This window comes from Protopterus annectens, chromosome 3.part1, assembly GCF_019279795.1.
Source record: "Protopterus annectens isolate FY-2018-M chromosome 3.part1, PAN1.0, whole genome shotgun sequence".
In the NCBI taxonomy this organism is placed as follows: domain Eukaryota; kingdom Metazoa; phylum Chordata; order Ceratodontiformes; family Protopteridae; genus Protopterus; species Protopterus annectens.
Genome location: NC_056732.1, coordinates 1,509,671,733 through 1,509,693,464, shown reverse-complemented (window position 1 = coordinate 1,509,693,464; position 21,732 = coordinate 1,509,671,733). Strand labels below are relative to the sequence as shown.

General features: G+C 41.5%; 1 protein-coding gene across 4 annotated transcripts in view; it reads right to left on the bottom strand.

Annotated features, from left to right (window-relative positions):
- Positions 1-21,732, bottom strand: part of SLC4A2 (solute carrier family 4 member 2) — a 2,370,566-nt gene that overhangs the window by 228,760 nt on the left and 2,120,074 nt on the right. For all 4 annotated transcript variants that reach the window (XM_044067584.1, XM_044067586.1, XM_044067587.1 and 1 more), the window contains one exon: positions 14,728-14,894. In XM_044067584.1, coding sequence (XP_043923519.1) covers positions 14,728-14,894 — 167 coding nt within the window. The remainder of the gene's footprint in view (positions 1-14,727; positions 14,895-21,732) is intronic.

Below are 21,732 nucleotides of genomic sequence, written 5' to 3'. Positions count from 1 at the left end.
TTGTTAGGAGCAGAGCTGTTTTCCAAGATAAGAACTTTATGTCCACAGTAGCAGCTGGTTCAAAAGGCAGTAAGGTGAGTTTTTCCAAGACATAACTGAGGTCCCATGCAGGTATTGGCATTCTCCTTGGAGGCCTTAAGTTTTTGGCTCCTCTGAGGTACTGCCTTAATAAAGGATGAGAAAAGAGTGGTGTCTCTGTATTATAATGAGCCGAAATGGCACAGGCATGGATTTTAATTGATGAAAAAGATAGGCCTTTGTCCAGCATCTCAGTTAAATAGTGCAAAATCTGAGGAATATTTGGGACAGCTGTATCACTTCCTTGTGCTTGGTTCCAAGCGCAAAATCTCTTCCATTTCCCAGCATAGGATTTTCTAGTACAAGGCCTTCTGGCTTCTAAAATGACATCCATCACAGCTTTACTGAGAGGTGTGGTTTGTATGGCTACATTATTTTCCTTGCTGCCAGGTTTAGGGTCCTGAGTTGGCTGTGCAGAATCTGACTGTTTTGCTGGGACAGTAGATGAGCTATTTCAGGTAAGGTCCAGGCTGGATATTGGGACAAGTTCCTTAAGATCGGATACCAGTACTGGCGTGGCCAGTCTGGGGCAATCAGAATCATTTTGGTTTCTCCTGCCTGACCTTTAGGAGTACCTTGGGGAGGAAAGGAAGTGGAGGAAAGGCATATACTGATAGGTTTGTCCAGTTGAAAGATAAGGCGTCCACATTCCAAGCTTGTCTGTGATAAGTCCTTGTGCAGAATCTTTTTAGTTGATTGTTTTGAGGACAGGCAAATAGATCTATGTCCGGGCGTCCCCATTTCATTGTTATGCTGAAGACTTGTGGATCCAGGTGCCATTCATGAGGATCCATGAGGTTTCTGCTTAGTTCGTCTGCCAGAGTATTTTCCTTTCCTGGCAGGAATTGCACCTGCAGACGAACTTGGTAAGTCAATGCTGTGAACCATAACGCCATGGCTAGTCTGCACAGAGGGTAAGAATGAGTGCCCCCTGCTTGTTTATGTACCACATGACCGTGGTGTTGTCTGTCTTTATCAGTAGTTGTTCCGGATGAAGTAGGTCCTTGAAGGCTGTCAGGGCATTTTGAACAGCTAGCATCTCTTTTTGATTGATATGTAGATGCTTTTGGTTTGTGGACCGGGTGCCCTGAATGCCTCTTCCTGCCATGTGTGCCCCCCAGGCATAATCTGATGCATCCGTTGTTAGGCTCTGCCTGGCTGGGGGTAGTGAGAACGGCTGTCTATTGTTTTGGTGACGAGCCTTGGCCCACCAACAAAATTCCTGTTGCAGGCAGGGAATTAGAGTAAACATTGTTTCCAGGCTGTGGCAATGTTGTGTCCAGACACTTTTTAGGTACCATTGAATTTTCCTCATATGCAGTCTTGCATATGGAATTGGTAAGATGCAAATTGTCATGAAGCCCAAAGCCTGCAGAAATTTTCTTGCAGATAACTGCGCCTTTGTTGCCATTTCCTTGAAATAGGTAGTCAGTTGCCTTTGTTTGTCTGGAGCGAAATAAGCCATCTGGGCAGTTGTATTTAAGCTTGCACCCAGAAATATTTTCTCTTGAGAGGGTACTAGTTTTGATTTATTTTTGTTGACTGTGTACCCGAGGCCTGTTAAGAGTTTTATCACAAAAGTCAGATGCTGTAGTAGAATGTCCTTGTTCTCTGCTTGTATGAGGCAGTCATCCAAGTAAGGATACATTTATATTCCTCTTTGTCTGCAATAAGCAATTACTGGTGCCAGGCACTTTGTGAAGACCCTGGCCACAGTAGATAAGCCAAAGGGCAGTGCAGAGAATTGGTAATGCTTTGAGCCAGCCTTGAACCTGAGGTATCTTCTGCATGATTGTCTGATTGGGACATGCAGGTATGCCTCTTTTAGGTCTAAAGTCACGAGCCAAGCCTTGCTGCCCAGCATGGGCAGAAGCTGCTGTAAGGTTAACATCTTGAATTTTGGTATATCCAGGAAAGTGTTCAGAATAGATAGGTCCAGTATTGGTCTCCATGCTTGGTCCTTTCTGGGTACCAAGAACAGTCTTGAGTAAAATCCTTGTCCCTGCTCTTGCTGTGGTACTTGTTGAATAGCCCTCATGTCCATGAGAGTTGTGACTTGTTTTTGAGCCTCTGCCCATTGATTTTTTGGCAGGTCTGGCCAACTGTTTGCCCTTGGCAGAGTATGGAAATGAAACTTGTAGCCATTTGTCCTGGGTTATAATGTGCCAATTTTGAGAAAAAAAGTGCTAGTTTTCCCCCTAAGGGTGCTGCCAGAAGATAAGTGCTTGGCGCAGGCAGGGGGAAGTCATTGGTACTGTTTCCTGTATGACTGTGATTTGTCCTCTCCACCTTTGGAGGTAGAAGCACTCCACTGCTTAGACCTGTAGGATCCTTGCGGCTGTGATCTGCCACTAGGGTGTCTGGATCTGCCCTTTTGAGGTCTGAGACTGGAAAGGACCAATTCTTTGTAGGCCAGTGTCTGCTAAATCTAGGTGGCTGTACGTGTAAGAAATCATTGACCGTTTGCATAGATTTAGCTTTGTCCTCCATTTTCTTTAACACCTCTTCTGCCTTAACACCAAACAATGTATAATGTTGTAAAGAAGCATCTAATAATTTTGCTTTAACATGGTCAAGCAGATTTTGTTCCTTTAACCAAGCATGCCTCCTAATGACAGAACATGTAACAGCGGCCCTGCAGGAGGCCTCCAGAGAATCAAACCCATATTGTAAAGTATGCTTTCCAACTTGTTCAGCTGCATGCAATAAATCCTGCATTTCTTTGTTTTCTGCACATTCAGAATTTGCCATCATTTTCTGTTTAAGCAGTGTCATGATATATTGCTGATATTTTGAGCATATGAAACTGGCAATTTAAAGCCCTTATAGCCAAAGTAGTAGATGTGTAAACCGTTTTTCCCCATCTATCCAGAGCCCTGGAATCCCTGTCAGAGGGGGTAGGATTTTTTGCAGTAGAAGCCTTGACCCCCTTTGGACCCTGAGAAATAGTTTCTGGGTCTGCAGAAGGGTTTTTGAAAAGGAATTTATAAGAGTCAGGGACCCTGTAGTATCTGTCCGACTTAACGGGAGCTGGAGATAAAGAGTCAGGGGGTCAGACTAGACTCAGAGAACACATCTACAATGTCAACACAGGTGGGATAGCTAGATGACTGTGTTGAGGTAGTAAAAGGAAATCTCTGAGCCTTTTCTTAGATTCTGAAAAGTCTTGGCTCTCCCAGTGAAAGTGCTCCCTCATGGTATGCAAGGTTTCCCCAAAAGAGTAGTCCTCAGGAGGAAAAGCTGAAGGAATTGATTCTTCAGCATCAGAATCCTCATAGGGGGGAAGAGAACATTCCTGATCAGAAGAGGAATCAGAAGAAATGGAAACCTGATCTGAAGATTCATAGTCTGTCTCTTGCCTAGGCCTCTTATCAGGAGGGGGATGGGAACCCCGGTTCAAGGTAATTAAGTCTTCGGCCATTTTGAGCATCTGTTTTTTGGGCTAGGAGGCCTGTTCTTGTGACTGGTGAACTTGTTTCTTTGCCTTTAAAGGTGTCTTAGTCTTTGAAGTTGGTTTAATATATAATTGTTTAGGTCTGAATACACCCACAGAAGCCGATGCCTGCCCAGCGGCTCCGGACCCATCTGAGGGAATAGTCTCCGAGGCTCCAATACCTTGAGTTTCCAGTGGCCTGGCCGACTCCACGTGGGAGTCAGTAGCTTCTTGCGACTCTAAAGTAGCGGGCATCAGGGGCTGCAAAAGTGCCTCACTGAGAACCGGCGAACCGGCAACTTGCTTAGGAGAAGCTTCGTCGTCGGTTTTAGACCTCTGTTGCCTGTCCTTTTCTTTTTCTTTGCATTTTTTTGTGAACTCCGGTAGTCAGATGGCTATCCAACAACATTGTATAATTAAATCTTCGCCCAAAATAGCTTAATGCAAAATCATACCGACGCTTAATAGTGCGTTGGTTAAATCTAGCACAAAACTGACAACTAGCAATGTCGTGGTCAGGGCCTAGGCAAGGAATACAGTAAGAATGAAAGTCCTTATGAGGTATTTGTTTCCCACAAGATATACAATTATTAACTTTTTCTGACATCGGTCTGGAGCAAGAAAAAAGTTTCCCCAACGGGGTACTTAGCTTTTAATGAAGACTTCGGATCTGAAACTCGACTACGAAAATCTCAGGAGTCGGCCGACCGGCACTTGCCAACTGCTTCTGCTTCGGGCACCGCACAGCAAGAAAGACTAAATAAAATGGTGTCGGCTGCATCTTTTATACCCCTGACGACCTGACGTCAGGGAAGAGGCGACAGCAACCGACGCAGGACCCAAGACTTTGGAATTCAGGCAGAATGACGGCAACCTGCCAGCAGGATAACCCAAATGTAATGACTGCAACAGTGAAACACGAATAACATCCACCTATATCTACTTTATATCTATCAATCCATCCACACACACACACACATTTTATATATACATACATTACATATACACACACACACATAGCCTCACATTTACATATGAATATAATATATAGTTTACTACAGTTTACTTATGTTGAATGTTGTGGGCTGTGTATGTGTGTGTATAGTTAAAACATGGCGAATGATCCTCATAATGCATAAAATACTGTAGTTATGTTAAAATGTTCATCCACTGTTAACTCCTGATACATACACAATTATATGTAATGTGGATATTTTCTGAATGGGTCTCCAGTGAAAAAAGTATCTTTGCCCAGTTAAGTTTTCCCAGTAAATAAAGGACATACAAGCACATACATACGCATACTCACATACACATGCGCGCGCGCGCACACACACACACACGCACACATAAATGCACGCAAATAAAATCTTAACTCTCAAAAGGGACAGGACCAAGATAGCACGCTGTTAAGGTGGTTTGGGAGAGGAGCACCAGAGAGTAGATGATGAGCAACTGTCACTTGGAAATGCTCGATTTTATTTTCTAAGGCCACCCAGGTTAAAATGTTTAGAAAATAACAAAGGTGGGAATGGACTAAACTATTTTATTTTAAGCAGACAAAAGGGTCATTTACAGTTTTATTCAAATTATTTAAATTCCCCTGGAATGCAAACCATACTGCAGTTTGGAAAGAAGTAGACTTCTAGACAGCCTTTTATTTTATTTTACTTATTTTTTCTAGAGGCAGAGAATAGGTTTGAGCCTAGCTGATACAAAGCTCCTACTTTTTGTCAGTATCTGTTATGGTGATTTCAATAAGTTGCTTCTTCTTCTTCTTTCGGCTTTTTCCCGGTCAGGGGTCGCCACAGCGGATCACCTTGTCCGCACATTGAATGGCAGTGGAGTTTTACGGTGTCGAGTTGCCAGCCCGGCGCCCAACCTTCCACAGAAGGCACACTCACACGCACACCTAGGGCCAATTTAGAGTGTCCAATCCACCTGCAGCATGTCTTTGGGATGTGGGAGGAAACCGGAGCACCCGGAGGAAACCCACGCGACCACAGGGAGGACATGCAGACTCCGCACAGAAGGCACCCCAGCTGGGGATCGAACCGGAGAACCTCTTGCTGTGAGGCGGCAATGCTAACCACTGCACCACCGTGGCCGCCCTCTGATTTCAATAAGTTGCTGTTAAGGGAAAATCCTAGATACCTCTAAGAGGGTACAGTTTCAATATCAGCTGTTGTTCCTTCAGTTAAAGTTGCAAGATTTTGAGTCTGATTTGTACGGTTGATTTTAAGAAGAATTATTTTAGCCTTTTTTTCACAGAGGATCAATTAGTTTTGAGTTGTCCAGTTACATGAAGTTCTCTTATCAGTATTTGGTATTTACTTGCACTGTGGACTAATTATATAATCTGCACACTGGATTGAAGAAATTTCCATATGATTACGCTTGCATTTAGTGAATACTGAGAAGAGATTAGGTCCCAGTACTGAAAAATTAGTGACAGGCCATGTAACCTGGACCGGAACACCAAAGGCGGAGGGGTGTCCATATTCATTTAGGATATTTTCACATCCAGGCTAGTTGCTCAGCATAATGTAGCTGAGGTTATCCAAGTGCAACTAACTCTGGGCAAAACTGCAATCCAAACTGTAGCTTGCTACAGATCACCCACCATGCCCCAGGATTCCCACTCCTCTTTTCTTGATATACTGGAAAATATTAGGGTTCAACCAAACACCCTAATAATGGGCAATTTCAATTACCCCACCATTAACTGGGAAAACTACTCATGTACCAACTCCTTCGCTCAACGCTTTCTGGAATTCATAAACTCCAATGCCCTGGATCAACTTATCCACACCCCCACCAGTGGCAACAATATCCTAGATCTAGTCATTACCAACATGAGTGGCCGGTGTTCCACACCTAAAGTCAACGCCTCATTGGTCCGATCCGACCATAAGCTAATTAGCCTAGATATCCACATCCTGCCCCCACCCCCCCATTAAGGAAACCATGGTAAAAAATTTCTCCAAAGCCAACTTCATGCTTCTTAAGACAAAAGTGGTGAACTTCATGACACCCATGCAAATGGACAATACAGTTACGACTACTGAATCATACACAATTGCACTTTATAAGCACTTACGTGAGTGCATGGATCGTGCTATCCCAAACAGAACCAGGATACTATCCTCCAAAAAAGGAAGCCAATCTGGTGGTCCCCTGCCATAAAGAAACTGTACAACAGAAGGAAGAAACTGTTGCAAAAGAGAGTAAAATCCCATTAGTGGAGAAGCTCCCTGGTCAGCCTCAGTAAGAAGCTGCAATCCCTGATAAAATCCTCCAAAGCCAGTTACGAAAACAAAATCGTCACTGATTCTAAAGACAACCACAAAGCATTCTATAGCTATGTCAAGAATCTCAATGGCAACACTCAGATCTGCTCTGAGTTACAGCACAATGGCACTAAATATACAGACCCAACTGATATTGCCAACATTCTGGCAGGTAGGTTCAGTGCTGCACAGGTAAAAAAACACATTCTCCAAAGCCAAGAACATAGCATCCATGGGACCAGACAATATCCCAGGCTGCGTTCTACATGAACTACAGAACGAACTGGCACCCCACCTAAGTACCATGTTCAATCATAGCCTCACCTCAGGCTTTGTGCCTGCTGAATGGCGCACAGCGACGGTTATCCCACTACACAAGGGGGGAATCACCATGGACCCCGGGTACTACCGCCCCATTAGCCTGACGAGCCTGGTCTGCAAGGCCATGGAACGTATCCTCATGGAACTTATAAACAAAGACATGGATAATCTCCAAACTCTGGACCCCACCCAGTTCGGGTTTGTAAAAGGCAGATCATGTCTCCTAAACCTGATAGACTTCTTTGAAGCAGTCACCAAAGCCGTAGACAATGGTAAGGTGGTTCACACAGCCTATCTAGATCTTGCCAAGGCTTTCGACACCATCCCCCCACTCTGGAATTATAGATAAACTCACTAAACTAGGTATAAATCCCTATGTCACAAGATGGGTTGCCAACTGGCTCACTGACAGAACCCACACTGTGAAAGTAGCAGACTCCAAATCCGACTTCAGACCAGTGATAAGTGGAGTACCACAGGGTTCAGTCCTGGGTCCCCTCCTGTCTGGTATCTACTTCTCTGAAGTACAGGCTAACACAGAAGGTCTTTGGCTAACGAAGTTCGCAGATGACTGCAAACTAGAAGCCATAATCCTAACGATGCGGACAGCCTACAAAAGGGCCTCACTGAGACAGATGCCTGGTGTCAAAGCCATGGCCTCAAGCTCAATGGCAAAAAGTGCATTGTCATCCCCTTTGGTAAAAACTCTGTACCCATGAACTACAACATAGGCGGCAGTATACTTAACACTGAAAGTGTGATAAGAGACCTTGGGGCACAGGTGGACAGTTGTCTCTCCTTTGATAATCACATTGCCACAGTAGTCAGGAAATCCTTCTACATGGCACACCTCATCACAAAAGGTTTCTCATACAGAAAAAAAAAAAGAAGTCATTGTTCCCCTCTACTCATCACTCATTAGACCCATTATAGAATACAATGCCCCTTTTGGTATGTACCTCACAAGACATCTACAACAACTGGAAAGGCCACACAAATACCTCACAAAGAGGATTACTGGCCTCAAACAGATGCCCTACGCAGACCGTCGCAAAAAACTCCAGCTTTACTCTGTCGCATATCGCCTACTCAGAGGTCATCTCTGCCTAACTTAGAAAGCTATGTCAAACCCACAGCTGCTGGACATGCTCCACTTAAAGAAATCCGTAAACGTTGTCACCACAATAAACAGAACATGCTGGAGGGATAGATTACTATCCCAGAGACTTCCCATACTCTGGCATAAACTACCTATCTATATCAAACAAAGCTCCTCATTAGCACTCTTCAAGAAAAATCTTGATGACTGGATGGGAAATAGGAAATTCACCCCGGGGATCATCTCTGTGGCTCTGCTCAACAGTGGCACAGGAAAATAATTTTCTTGGGTGGCAAAAGCCAGGGTATCTTTTTTGGCTGGGCTTGTATAGGCCCCAGGGCCGATAGCCTAGTACCTACCTATGAACATAGAGGCTGCCTAGTAGTATGAGGTAGAAAGTACATTTTGATAACAGTTTGAATTATTTTCTGAAGAAAGGATCTGAACCAGCTTTGAACTGCTGAATCACAGCCAAGTTCTTATAACATGTTTAGAAGCAACTGATGACTCACTCTATCAAGGAATAAAGCTGCTGTACTACATCCACTACTACAGGCTGCAGCAACTTGCTGAAGTTCAAGCACAGCTGTATGTAGGTTCATAGGTGTATACTAGACTAACGACCACTAGAGCTTTTGTAAGCCTAGCCTCGCAACCCAATGTGACCTACAAATTTGATTTAAACGGGGTGATTTATTGACTGCCTCTGTCCATCAGAGACATAGGTGCCAGACCTTGGGTGAATTTCAGACTACCTATACATTAAGTCCAAGTTTCACTTAAATAATGATCGGGATGGAGAGCCTATTCCAGAGAATGAGAATTCTCTGAGAAACATATCTGCATGTCCAACATGTCCTACTTATGTTGCAAGCAAAATTTAGGATTTTTAATCTGATAGTTCTAATGTGGTCTGCTTTGTGGATGTACCAAAGGTTCATCAAAACAGGTTTCAGGTATGTGTTGTATGCCACATTACTGCTGAGAAGTACGTATAATACAATAAACACACAGGGCTTTTAGATGATCAGCATAGGAAACTGTGTTTACTCCCTGTATTCTTGTTGTAAGGAACCTTTCTGGATGTCCCTGTTGCTGCATGTGTCCAGTTAGGTACATCACACTGATGGACATTATACTCTATAACAGGTCTGGTAAGGGCAGAGTACAGTGGTGTGATGACCTCTCTGGAAATACATGCCATGCTCTTCCTTATATGTTGAGCAAGATAGAATGATTTTCTTACTACCATGGGCACATGTTGGTCGGAGGCCACGTTACTATCTACAGGAGTTCCCAGAGTGCTGAATCAACTTTTAGGGGTGTTTTATTGACGATATAGGTAACTGGGGTGGCAGATTTCCCAAATGACACTGTAATGCATTTCTTAATATTGAGTTTTTAAACCATGGCTTTGGCACCAAGCAGTTTCTGTGTTAGACCTTTCTGAAGGATGCTTCTCATCTTGGGGGATTCAATGACTGCTCCTAGTTTGCAATAATCTATGAACTTGCAAGACAGAGCCCTCTGACATTGGCTTAAACATACGAGAAATAGGGTTTATATTATAACGTCAAAGTAGTAAAATGTCGAATGTTATAATATCGAACCCAAAACAGCGAACCCTGAAAATAGTGAAGCTACAGAACATCTAATTCTTTCCTAGGGAAAGAATTTGGTGGGCTGTTTCTGCCGCTTCACTATTTTCTCCACTGTGGTGCGAAGGTTATGGACGGGGTTAAGGTAAGTGTGCAAACGGACCGGGTTAAGGTGAGTGTGGAAATGGGATAGTTAGGGACCTTAGGGTTAGGGAGCAGGTAAGGTAAGAGTGTGATAGTTAGGGACCTTAGGGTTAGGGAGTGGGTAAGGTGAGTGTGCGATAGGGACCTTAGGGTTAGGGAGTGGGTAAGATGAGTGTGCGATAGTTAGGGACCTTAGGGTTAGGGAGTGGGTAAGGCATGTGCACAATAGTTAGGGACCTTAGGGTTAGGGAGCGGGTAAGGTGAGTGTGCGATAGTTATGGACCTTAGGGTTAGGAAGCGGGTAAGGTGAGTGTGTGATAGTTGTGGACCTTACGGTTAGAGAGCGGGTAAGGCGAGTGTGCGATAGTTACGGACCTTAGGGTTAGAGTTTGGGTTAAGGTAAGTGGATAGACAGTAGTGCATGTAGAGTTTAGTGTAGGGTTAGAAGTAGGATTTTAAGTGTATATGTGTGGATTACTTTTTTTGGTGTGCTTCTGTAGTGTGTGTGTTTAATTTGCTGTTCTGAGCTTTCGATTATATCACATTTCGACATTCCAAATTCAAGCTTATGGTGTTCGATATTTTGGGATTTCGATTATGTGATATACACCCGAGAAATAGATGTCAAACAGGAGTGAGCCTAACACAGTGCCTTGGGGGACTCCACTGGTGACCGGCCTCTTTGTGGAGGTGGCCTTATTGATGATAACTTCCTGGGTCCTATCAGTGAACCAGCAAGCTATCCAGCATGTTATACCTTGTTCTGTATATTTGCTGACAATACTTGTTTTGGAATATTTTATCAAATGGTTTAGCCAGATCTAGGTAGGCAGTATGCACCGTTTTCCGCTCATCCACTGCCTTAGTGACCTTTTCAAAGAAGTCCACCAGATTCAGTAAGCATAACCATCCATTGACAAAGCCAAACTGGGATGGATCCAGTGTCTAGAGGTCTCCTATGTCCTTGTTGATAATTTCCATGTTAATTCTTTCTATGACTTTACAAATAAGACAAGTTAGACTAATGGATCTATTGTTTCCAGATATGTTGAAGGTCCTCCCTTATGAAGGGGAATGACCATCACCAGTCCTCCACTCACTTGGCACAAAGCCTTTTAAGACCATTTAACTAGACTGTTCAGAAGGCATCTTAGCCCACTGAGGCGGTGTTCTTGCTTTTAGTGAGCACAGCCAGTACATGCTCCCTATTAACAGCTGGAAGGGTTATGCAGGAGGGCATTTTTGGGGGGTGGTTGGGGTAAAGTTGGAAATTAATCTGTCTGCTAACAGGTTCACTACACTGCCAGGCTTTGGTGAATTTGGCAACATTCACTACCAGTTCAGCGCATTGCTGTGTGCTGCCTCTGAGGTGTTTGACAAAGGTGAAGAAGGGCCGTGGCTATCTTTCACCTGGGAAGCTATCAACCTCAAAGTTGGCTCTGCTTTACCTAATTAGCCCTTTTAGCTGCCTATATAGTTTGATGAGAGAGCTTTAATCTTTATGGAATTACCCTTCCCGATTTCTGCCATATTTTTTTTCCTTTTGTTCTATATCCTGTTTAATTTGTGATGCCCCTAGGGCGGTTTGCTTATAGGACTAGACCAAGGCTTAATTCTGGTAGGTGCAGCACCTTCTATACAGCCATTGACATGGCTGTACAGAGTTTTTAAGAGCAATTCAGCGCAGGTTGCTATGATTTTAGGGTTTGGAAGGTCACTGAATTTTGACAAACCATTCCTTAATTAAAGGTAATTTACCTTTGAACAGTTCCTAATGGTTACTGGTTTTAACGGTATTATGGAGTGGATTTTGATTTTGAAGGAAACAGCTATATGGTCAGACCTTAACAAGGAGGCTGAGACATGGGGGGGTAAGCGTTCTCCCATATTTGTCAGCATAAGATCCAGCATCTGGTTAAAGGTGTTTGTATTTACACAGTCCAGGAATCTCTCTGGCTGTAGATTTGAGGTCAGGTAGGACTCCCAGGCTACAGGGTTTACCTTTAAAACCTCAAATCACACTTGTGCGAGTGGTCATATCCTCGCATCGTAAAAACGAAACTGTAAAAAGCGACAGTTTCTAATGTTCGAAAAGCAGCAAATTGAACAGCCGATTCACTGTTTTTCGAACATGAATGTCGACAACAAAAGTATATGCCGTGTAATGCAGGGAGGCAAGCCCCCCTGCACCCCCCCACACACCCCTTCTTTATTATTCCAACTCCGAGATCGCACTACAGCAGGAAATGGAACCATTTCCAACTCCCCACTATAGTGCGCTCTGCCCCTAAATGTCGAATGTGCAATGAGCGACTCTCACTGTGCATTCGCTCATTGCACATTCGAACCGTCTTCCGTTCGAAGTTTTCAGAACTTGAAAACTGTCTTTCGAACATTTGACGGTCGCCCGTGTGCAATACGCACATGTAAAGGTAAACCGGCTATAGAGGGGGTAATTAAAGTCTTTCATGAATAGGGTTATTGGGTGGAATGAAAGATGGAAGAAGCGACAGCAACCGACGCAGGACCCAAGACTTAGTTATTCAGGCTGACTGAGGGCAACCTGCCAGCAGATTACCCAAATGTAATGACTGCAACAGTGAAATACGAAGAACATCCTTGCACTGCAGGGGTACTCTCTGTCACTTTAAATCATGTCTTGGGAACCACGCAGATGTCTGTATTCTTAAGTGTGAAGAGGGCTTGGAGGGACTACAGGTTTTCTTTTGTTTATATTTAGGTTGAAGAGTAACACCTTAAGGTTCAATTGAGTTAATTTTTCTATGTTGGTAAGTCTGTCAATTTGGCACTGACTGAAACAGGCACTATGAGAGTGGATAATGTTTTAGCCAGTATTTGAAAGCCTAGTGGGGACAGGTGCAGACCATCCTTGGAAAAGCAACGTGGTCTGTTAACCATGCCCTCCCAAGCCTAGTGGGGACAGGTGCAGACCATCCTTGGAAAAGCAATGTGGTCTGTTAACCATGCCCTCCCAAGCCTAGAGGGGAGAGGTGCAGACCATCCTTGGCAAAGCAATGTGGTCTGTTAACCATGCCCTCCCAAGCCTAGTGGGGACAGGTGCAGACCATCCTTGGAAAAGCAATGTGGTCTGTTAACCATGCCCTCCCAAGCCTAGTGGGGACAGGTGCAGACCATCCTTGGAAAAGCAATGTGGTCTGTTAACCATGCCCTCCCAAGCCTAGTGGGGAGAGGTGCAGACCATCCTTGGAAAAGCAATGTGGTCTGTTAACCATGCCCTCCCAAGCCTAGTGGGGACAGGTGCAGACCATCCTTGGAAAAGCAATGTGGTCTGTTAACCATGCCCTCCCAAGCTGAAAATATTCAATCTCCTTAGAGTGGCTTATATTGTAGCATCAACCTTGGTGATGTTAATATGCTGTTCAATGCCTGTAGACATGCTGCAACCAGTTCTGATGCCATGTAGGTGTGATTAAACTGTTTATAGACACTATTAACTTACTGAATTGTGTAAAAATAAATATAACTTTCCAAACTGAAGAAAATATTTAGCCTTTCAACACAAAACATATAAAACTATAAACCGGTACTTGCAGAATGATTGACTGAACAAGTCACAAACTCATTTCCTTGGTAATCTTTTTACAAAAATCTTTTCTGCCAATTTGTGCTCCCTTAAGAAATTAATGAAACAGAAAAGTTATTATTAAACAACTGCGCAATAAAAATGGGGCAGCAAATAAGGAAAACCTTACTTCAGACAGTTACATTAATTCTTAAACACCTGTGTTGCACGTCTCAGGGTTGTGGATCAGGAGCCACCTATCCTGGGACTTAGTGAGCGCAAAGCAGAGAAACTAAACCAAGTGGATACCACTCCATCATAGGAAGTATGCATGTACGTACACACACATGTGCACAAACACACTGAGCCATATACACACATACAGGGGCACATCTGCACACACAGCAGGCACACTTATGTGCAAGTCTGGAGGCTTGCTAATTAACCTACATGAATTCTTTGGATGTGGAAGGCATGCACACTTCACAATGAAGCCATCCCAGCAAAGAACCAAACCACAGAACCAAGCACACTGTGGCAGAAATGCTAACCACTGCACTACCATGCTACTCACTCCTAACATTTTCTTGAATTTATTTGTAGCACAGAAAAAACAATGCTTCCCATGTGGTTCAATTTTCTCCTTCTGGCAAGCACAGTTAGACTATTTTAAAATATGAACAATTTTTCTAGCCAAAATTATTCTACATTGTGTTCTATGCATTCTTTGCCATAGACAGTGGCACCTGAATCTGTACAATGCTTCAGTATCAGTTTTTTCCACAGTACCTTCTGTTAAAAAAAATGCTGTACTGCTCCTATAGTATGCTACTTTATATTTCCCTAACCCCAAATTTTTCATCCCTCAACTGAGGACCATGCTTGAGCAACTCAGCTCCCAATGGCCTCAGCACTCAAGACTTAAAAGCTAAGGTTGACAGAAATAAAGGAAAATAAAGCCCCATGAACACTATGATGAATGGATACCCAGAAGCATACAATTAATTGCTGAGGAACAAAGCATGGTGGTCTAGTTTAGAGTGTTCCCTCCAAAATAAAAAAAAATGCATGATTGGTAATGTTACACAGACACAAAATATGGTTGCACATTACAATTTAATTTCAGAGACTATCGATTACATAGCACAAAAAAGTTCTGAACCATAAAGTAAACATATACCCTATTAAACTTTTTCCAATAAGGCAGTAAAGTTCCTTACGCTGTTATCTGCGTTTCCATGAAGATAAGTATGAAAACAAGAACAGCAGGCAGAATGCTTGCAAACATCATCCAGATAGGAAATAAGATTTTCTCCCCAAGTGGATTAATTACCCATCCTCGTTTATCTGGAGAGGTGACGGACAATCCAGAAGGGACACTCAGTTTCTGAAAGAAACAAAAGAGGAACATATTAAGTATAAAAGTCATAGAGAAAGATGCAAAGTAATAACATTTAAGATACAAAGTATATGTGCACAAATGAATGGTGAATTCTGTCAGAAACAAAACAGAACTTGACATCCATTAGGACTTCCTCATATTGGATATAGTAGTAACTTAGATCATGTGCATAATAAAAGTATAATATGGGGATTATGTCCAATCTGACATTTGTAACTCATGTAGCATATTCATAAACTAGAATATTGTGAATTTACATTAAGCCATAAACTGTTATACTCCACACACCACCAGTCCTCTATGTTAAGGCTGATTTTTCACGTTACTGTGCCTCCAACTCTCAGCCTCATACAGCAAACCCTAGAATCTAATATAAATAGAAAAAGAACCCATACGACTTTAACTTAAAGACCTTACCTCTGTCATGTCCAACAAAGTTCTGAAGCTAGTCTTATTCAGCTAATCCCCTTCTCTAGACTGTATGAAATAAGTGTCTATGCTAGTTGTCCCAAAAAAGCACTAGTAACAAGCAGGAAGTGAAGTGACGGGAAAGCATACTTGTTATTAAGAAGCAGTCAGTGCCAACAGAATAGGTGAGTAGTATGGTTACTGTTATAAAGAGGTACAATAGTCACATTTATTTTGATCTGTATTATCTGAATAATGATTAAAAGAAAGCATTAACCATAGCTTATATTACGGGAAGTGTCATCAGAAATGACAATTGCCAAGCTACTTTCAGTAATGGATGCAAACCAGGGATTCTGGCAGGTAAAGCTAAACAAAGAATACTCCAATCTAGATGCATTTAAATACCACTAATAAGAAGTTCCCATTTGGCACACCATCAAAACTTGAGCTTTTCCAAAGAGCAGTTACACAAGTTGGCTAAAGGTTTGGAAGATGGTGTAAACACAAACAGTGATCTAACAATGTAAAATCAAACACAAGAAAATAAGACTCCAATACACCTGCTGAGCATACTAAGGTAGCATCACTTCAAGATTAATAAGAGGAAATATAAGATAACTGTCAGAAGCCTAAAATAAGTCACATTCTAACATCAGAGGGAATAAAGCCTAATACATGAAAAATCAGATCATCTTTAGGAATGTCACAGCTAAAGACAGCAAAAGCATTACACGGGTTTCTAGGAATGAGGCAGTTATTTTGCAAAGTGTGCACCCAAGTTGCTTCTACGAAAGCTGTTGGAGCAAGATATCATGTGTGACTGGTGCTACAAACAGAGAAAAAAGTTTTGAAATTCTTAAGAAACTTGTTACAGAAGCATCAACATTAAAATACTATCATAATATATGAATAACTTTTGTGTTGTTTCAAGGAGAAACCATTCAGAATGGTGGAAGGCCTGTAATCCTACACGACAGTGGCCATCTACCTACATGTCAGCAGTATTTAAATATGCAGAAAAAAGATAAGTAAAAAATAAATGAAACAGCAGTACCGTATGGATGCGTGAAATTCTGCAAATCTTTCTATGGTAAAGAAGTCTAGGCAGAAACAGACAATAAGCCCTTGCAAAGCATATTCAAAGTCTCTGTACAAGGTACATACAAGACTGCACATCATGTGACTAATCTACAAAATAATGATCTTAAAGTTAAATTCACACCAAACAAGGACATACACACAGCAGATAGTTAAGTGCAAGATTACTTACCAGACATGTATGAAAAACTGATAGAAGTATAAGAATGAGAGACAGAAAGAGCGTAATATTCTTTATGTAAGTTCTGAGACAGAAGGAAAAAAATTCAAAGATGTAAGGACACTGACAAAAAAAATGCAGCTACTGAAGGAAGTTTCAGTTGGAGGCTGGGAAGAGGGAAAATCGTAATCAATCATCTTCTTCTTTCGGATGTTCCCATTAGGGGTCGCCACAGCAGATCACCTGTTTCCATTTCTTCCTGTCCTCTGCATCTTGCTCTGTCACACCAACCACCTGCATATGTCCTCTCTCACCACATCCATAAACCTTATCTTAGGCCTCCCTCTTTTCCTGTTACCTGGCAGCTTCATCCTTAGCATCTTTTTCCCAATATACTCTGCATCCCTCCTCAGCACATGTCCAAACCAACGTAATCGTGCCTCTCTGGCTTTGTCTCCAAACCTTCCAACCTGGGCTGACCCTCTAATATACTTATTCCTAATCCTGTCTACCCTCATCACACCCAGTGCAAATCTTAACATCTTTAATTCTGCCACATCCAGCACAAACTCCTGCCTTTTTGTCAATGCTACTGTCTCCAACCCATATAACATAATTGGTCTCACTACCCTCTTGTAGACCTTCCCTTTCACTCTTACAGGTACTCGTCTGTCACAAATCACTCCTGACACTCTTCTCCACCCACTCCATCCTGCCTGTACTCTCTTCTTCACCTCTCTTCCACACTCACCGTTACTCTGAACTATTGACCCCAAGTATTTAAACTCATCCACCTTCGCCACCTCTACTCCCTGCATCCTCACCATTCCTCTATCCTCCCTCTCCTTCACACACATATATTCTGTCTTAGTCCTGCTGACCTTCATTCCTCTTCTCTCTAGAGCATATCTCCATCTCTCCAGGGTCTCCTCCACCTGTTCTCTACTCTCACTACAGATCACAATGTCATCAGCAAACATCATAGTCCACGGGGACTCCTGTCTCATCTCGTCTGTCAACCTGTCCATCACCATTACAAATAAGAAAGGGCTCAGAGCTGATCCTTGATGTAACCCCACCTCCACCTTAAACGCATCTGTCACTCCCACCGCAGACCTCACCATTGTCACACTACCCTCGTACATATCCTGTGCCACTCTTACATACTTTTCTGACACTCCTGACTTCCTCATACAATACCACAACTCCTCTCTAGGCACCCTGTCATATGCTTTCTCTAAGTCTACAAAAACACAATGCAACTCCTTCTGACATTCTCTGTACTTCTCCATCAACACTCTCAGAGCAAAGATCACATCTGTAGTGCTCTTTCCTAGCATGAAACCATACTGCTGATCACTAATCATCACGTCCCTTCTTAACCTTGCTTCCACTACTCTTTCCCATAACTTCATCAAAATCGTAATCAATGAGGACAGCAATTTAGTCTTACATTTCTTTCAAGAAAGAAATGAGTTGTGCCTAGATTTTAATATTCAAAGCTGACAAAAAACAGTTTCAAAGTCAATTAAAAGAGAAATGCTTGAGAAGATATAAATCACATCTAAGAAACAGGAAGTACACAGAAAGAGCAAGGTACATGTAGTATCCAGGAATGCTGACTGAAACATACTAATGCAGATTTATGCCATATGCAATTCATATCATAGCAACGTTCCAAAGGAAGAAAGAGTGTAAGTAGCATGGCATCCATGGTGCTGACTGGGCAAAACTTTGATCTATATGAAAAAAGTGGGCACAGATTTGCTTCACTTGAAGGAAGCAATGCATCATATATGTGTATATCATTATTTCAAGTATCGTGAAATAATTAAACTGACAAAGAAATATGACTAGTGTACGACTTGTATTCTTGAAAAAAGGGTACCTCTACTGTTGTTCACCTGAGAATGCTCAGCAACATAAAAGGAGTTCAAATCATCTCCAAATGAACTGGGATTCTTTACACCTTCCAGTACACACTATTCACAGTTTAACAGACAAGTGGACAGAACTATTCCAACCAGTGAAAAATCTCAGGAGAAATATCTGTATCAATAGATACGAGGCTCATTGTTCTGCAGCTTTGGAATATAAGAATATGCCACTACAGGGATTCAACCCATCACCACTTCAACTCTTGAAGAGCTGAAGGCAGAAAAACAGATTACCTACTTCAACAACATTAATGATACCTGTAAAGCAATACAAAGTAAAACAAATGCATGAAATAAAGAAAGAAATTGAGAGAAACAAACACTATATGACAGAAACTGCAGAAAAATTCCAAATGCAAAGGCTACATAAAATAATAACAGAAAGACCATGGAAGGTCTGGCAAGAAGTTAGTCAAGTAGTTCCACCAAAATCCTATTTTACTTGTGGGGAAGGAAGAAAGCTGTGCGATAGGTATTGTATACAAGTGTATAAAGACAAGCATGTCAAAATTCAAGGAGGAGGAGGAACCTAAATGCCACAAAACCAGTGCTGTCAGGATAACAGACAGACTGTGAAAACGGTGATGACCCAAGGAACCTTTTTTTGCAATTTTTGGTAATCTCCAATAAAACAAGGATTAATTAGCAATGTTCCAAAATATCAAATGTCTGCAAAAAACACTATTAAATACTCCTGATTTGAAAGACCAATGAAGAAACAAAAACAGCTAGATGGACAATTAGAGAGATGGACTGCAATACTAAAGCCTGTAAAGCTTACTTTCTTATAATGTTTTGACTGTGTACAAAACAATACTGCTCAACTTAAAAAGCCACAACATGATTAGTGTAAAAGTAAATTAATCTTAATGATCAATGTAATATACTCTACCAGAATGTAAACAAAATACACAAGAGAAAGGGGATTACTATATGGGGTAATTATCTTTAAATATTCCAATGCTTAGCGTCAGAAAGTTTCATGTAATGTGGTACAACTTCTAGAAACAGAACAAATACCTCTTGGAGGCTAGTGATACACTGTGTGTGTGTGTGTGTGTGTGTGTGTGTGTGTGTGTGTGTGTGTGTGTATATGGAACATTCTGACAAAATTCCAGATAATGTATCAGGAACCATTAAACCTCTCCGTAGATCAACACCTTACAAACTCTCCAAAAATGAATCCAGCAAATCTAATACCCTTTGAATAAACTGTTTTCAAGCTTTCAAACAACTTAATATTACTTTTCAAATAAGTCCACATTAGTGACTTGAGTATCAGGGCAATAACTTCTATATTACTAGTGTTCACACCCCTGTCAATCCATTTTATTGGCTTAGACCACTGTCTTCTCAGTCTACATGGCATAGTTTAGTTTAGCACCTTATTTTCCCTTTACCACTGTGCAGATGTTCCTCCTATTGTTTTGAGAGATTCCCCTTATTCTGCAATACTTTAGCTTTTGTCAACCCCCTCCAAATAATTCCTATTACTTCTTAACCTTATTTCTTTTTCTTATATCTACTGTGTTTTTAAACTCACTTTTCATTTTATCCCACTCATTAGCTATTCCTTCTGAAGGAATTTATATCCTTCCTAATAACTCTAGAATAATTTCCACTAACCAGATTAGAAAGTGCCAGTTTTTCTTCATTATCCTGCAATTTTTTTCTTAGCTTTTCTGGTGCATGATCTGAACTGAAATGTTCTTGGATGTGTGTTGAAGCTTCCTATAAAATACACATGTTCCTATAAAATACAACCTCTGTCCAGTCTAACCCAGTAACTGTACCTTGGGGAATAATATGCAAATTCTGTCAAAGTACATATTACCAAATTCATGTCTTCTACACCAAATATTTTCCTAAATTTATACAGAAATCTACCACATTTTGTCATACTTTGCCTTTTAGGTCCTTGATAAATCACTGCAAATCAAGTTCCAATCCCACCTATAAATAATATTCCCAACTGAAAGATGGTAATTTCTCCCAAAGTTGGGTGCATTTAATAAAATATCTTTGCATTTCCATAATACATCTCAGTTGGCTTGAATACCCAAATTACCTCAATTAATGTTGACTCAAAATAGCACATAAAGTTCACAAATTGCAGATAGCTGTACATCCCTTAATAATCTTAACTTTGCTAGTCTGTTACTTTTCTGACCTATTTCCCACAGTGACACCCTTAACTCTATGTTGCTAAAATCTGAAACTCCCTAACCATCTCCATCCGACAGATCTGCAAACGTAAACTCTAACTTCTCCTTAAAATCATTTTCAAGAAGGCCTGATTCTGTTCTTTATGTTTCCTCATGGATAAATCTCTTTGAATTTCCTTTTCCCTATGTAGTTATAAAGGCCCTTGCTTATACATAACTAGTATACCATTAGTAAATCACCTTTAAGTTACCCTCAGTGTTGCATACCACCCTTCCTTAGCCTCAACTCAGTACATGCTCTACTGTAATGTGATATGCTTTTCCGAATGCTTCCAAACTGTGAATTGCTCTACTGTCGTTTGCATTAATTCTGTATCATGTTACATGCTGATGTGTCGCCTATAATTGCAACTACAGTATCACTTCTTACACAATGTTCTCGTGTGTGTGTGTGTGTGTGTGTGTGTGTGTGTGTGTGTATGTATGTATACACACACACACACATATATATATATATATATATATATATATATATATATATATGGATCTAGGACATTTGCTCGAGTGAGCAAACGTCCGAATCCATAATAACCGAACACACTTTAACGAAAGCGCTTTTATCGAAAAAGTGCTTTCGTTAAAGCATGTAAAAAAAAAAACCCACTACATTAACATTTTAGCAGGGGGGCTTAGCCCCCCCCCCACCCCCTACTTTAATATTCTCCCTCCGAGACAGCACTACAGTGGGGAAAAGGGAAACAGTACAGCCTCGGCAAAAGGCATACTTTCGTGTAAGTATGCCCAGCCGTTTGGGTTTTGGTTGTTTGCTCATTCGAGCAAACGTCCGGAACCCATATATATATATATATATATATATATATATATATATATATATATATATATTACAGTACATATATATGGGTCTATTGAATTTCTTATGGTCAAGCCCATAAGATCGAAAGTTTGAAACTTTGAAACGTAAAAAAAAAAAAAAAAAAAAAAAAAAAAAACATTGCATTTCTGCATTTCCCCCTGCACCCCCACACCCCCTG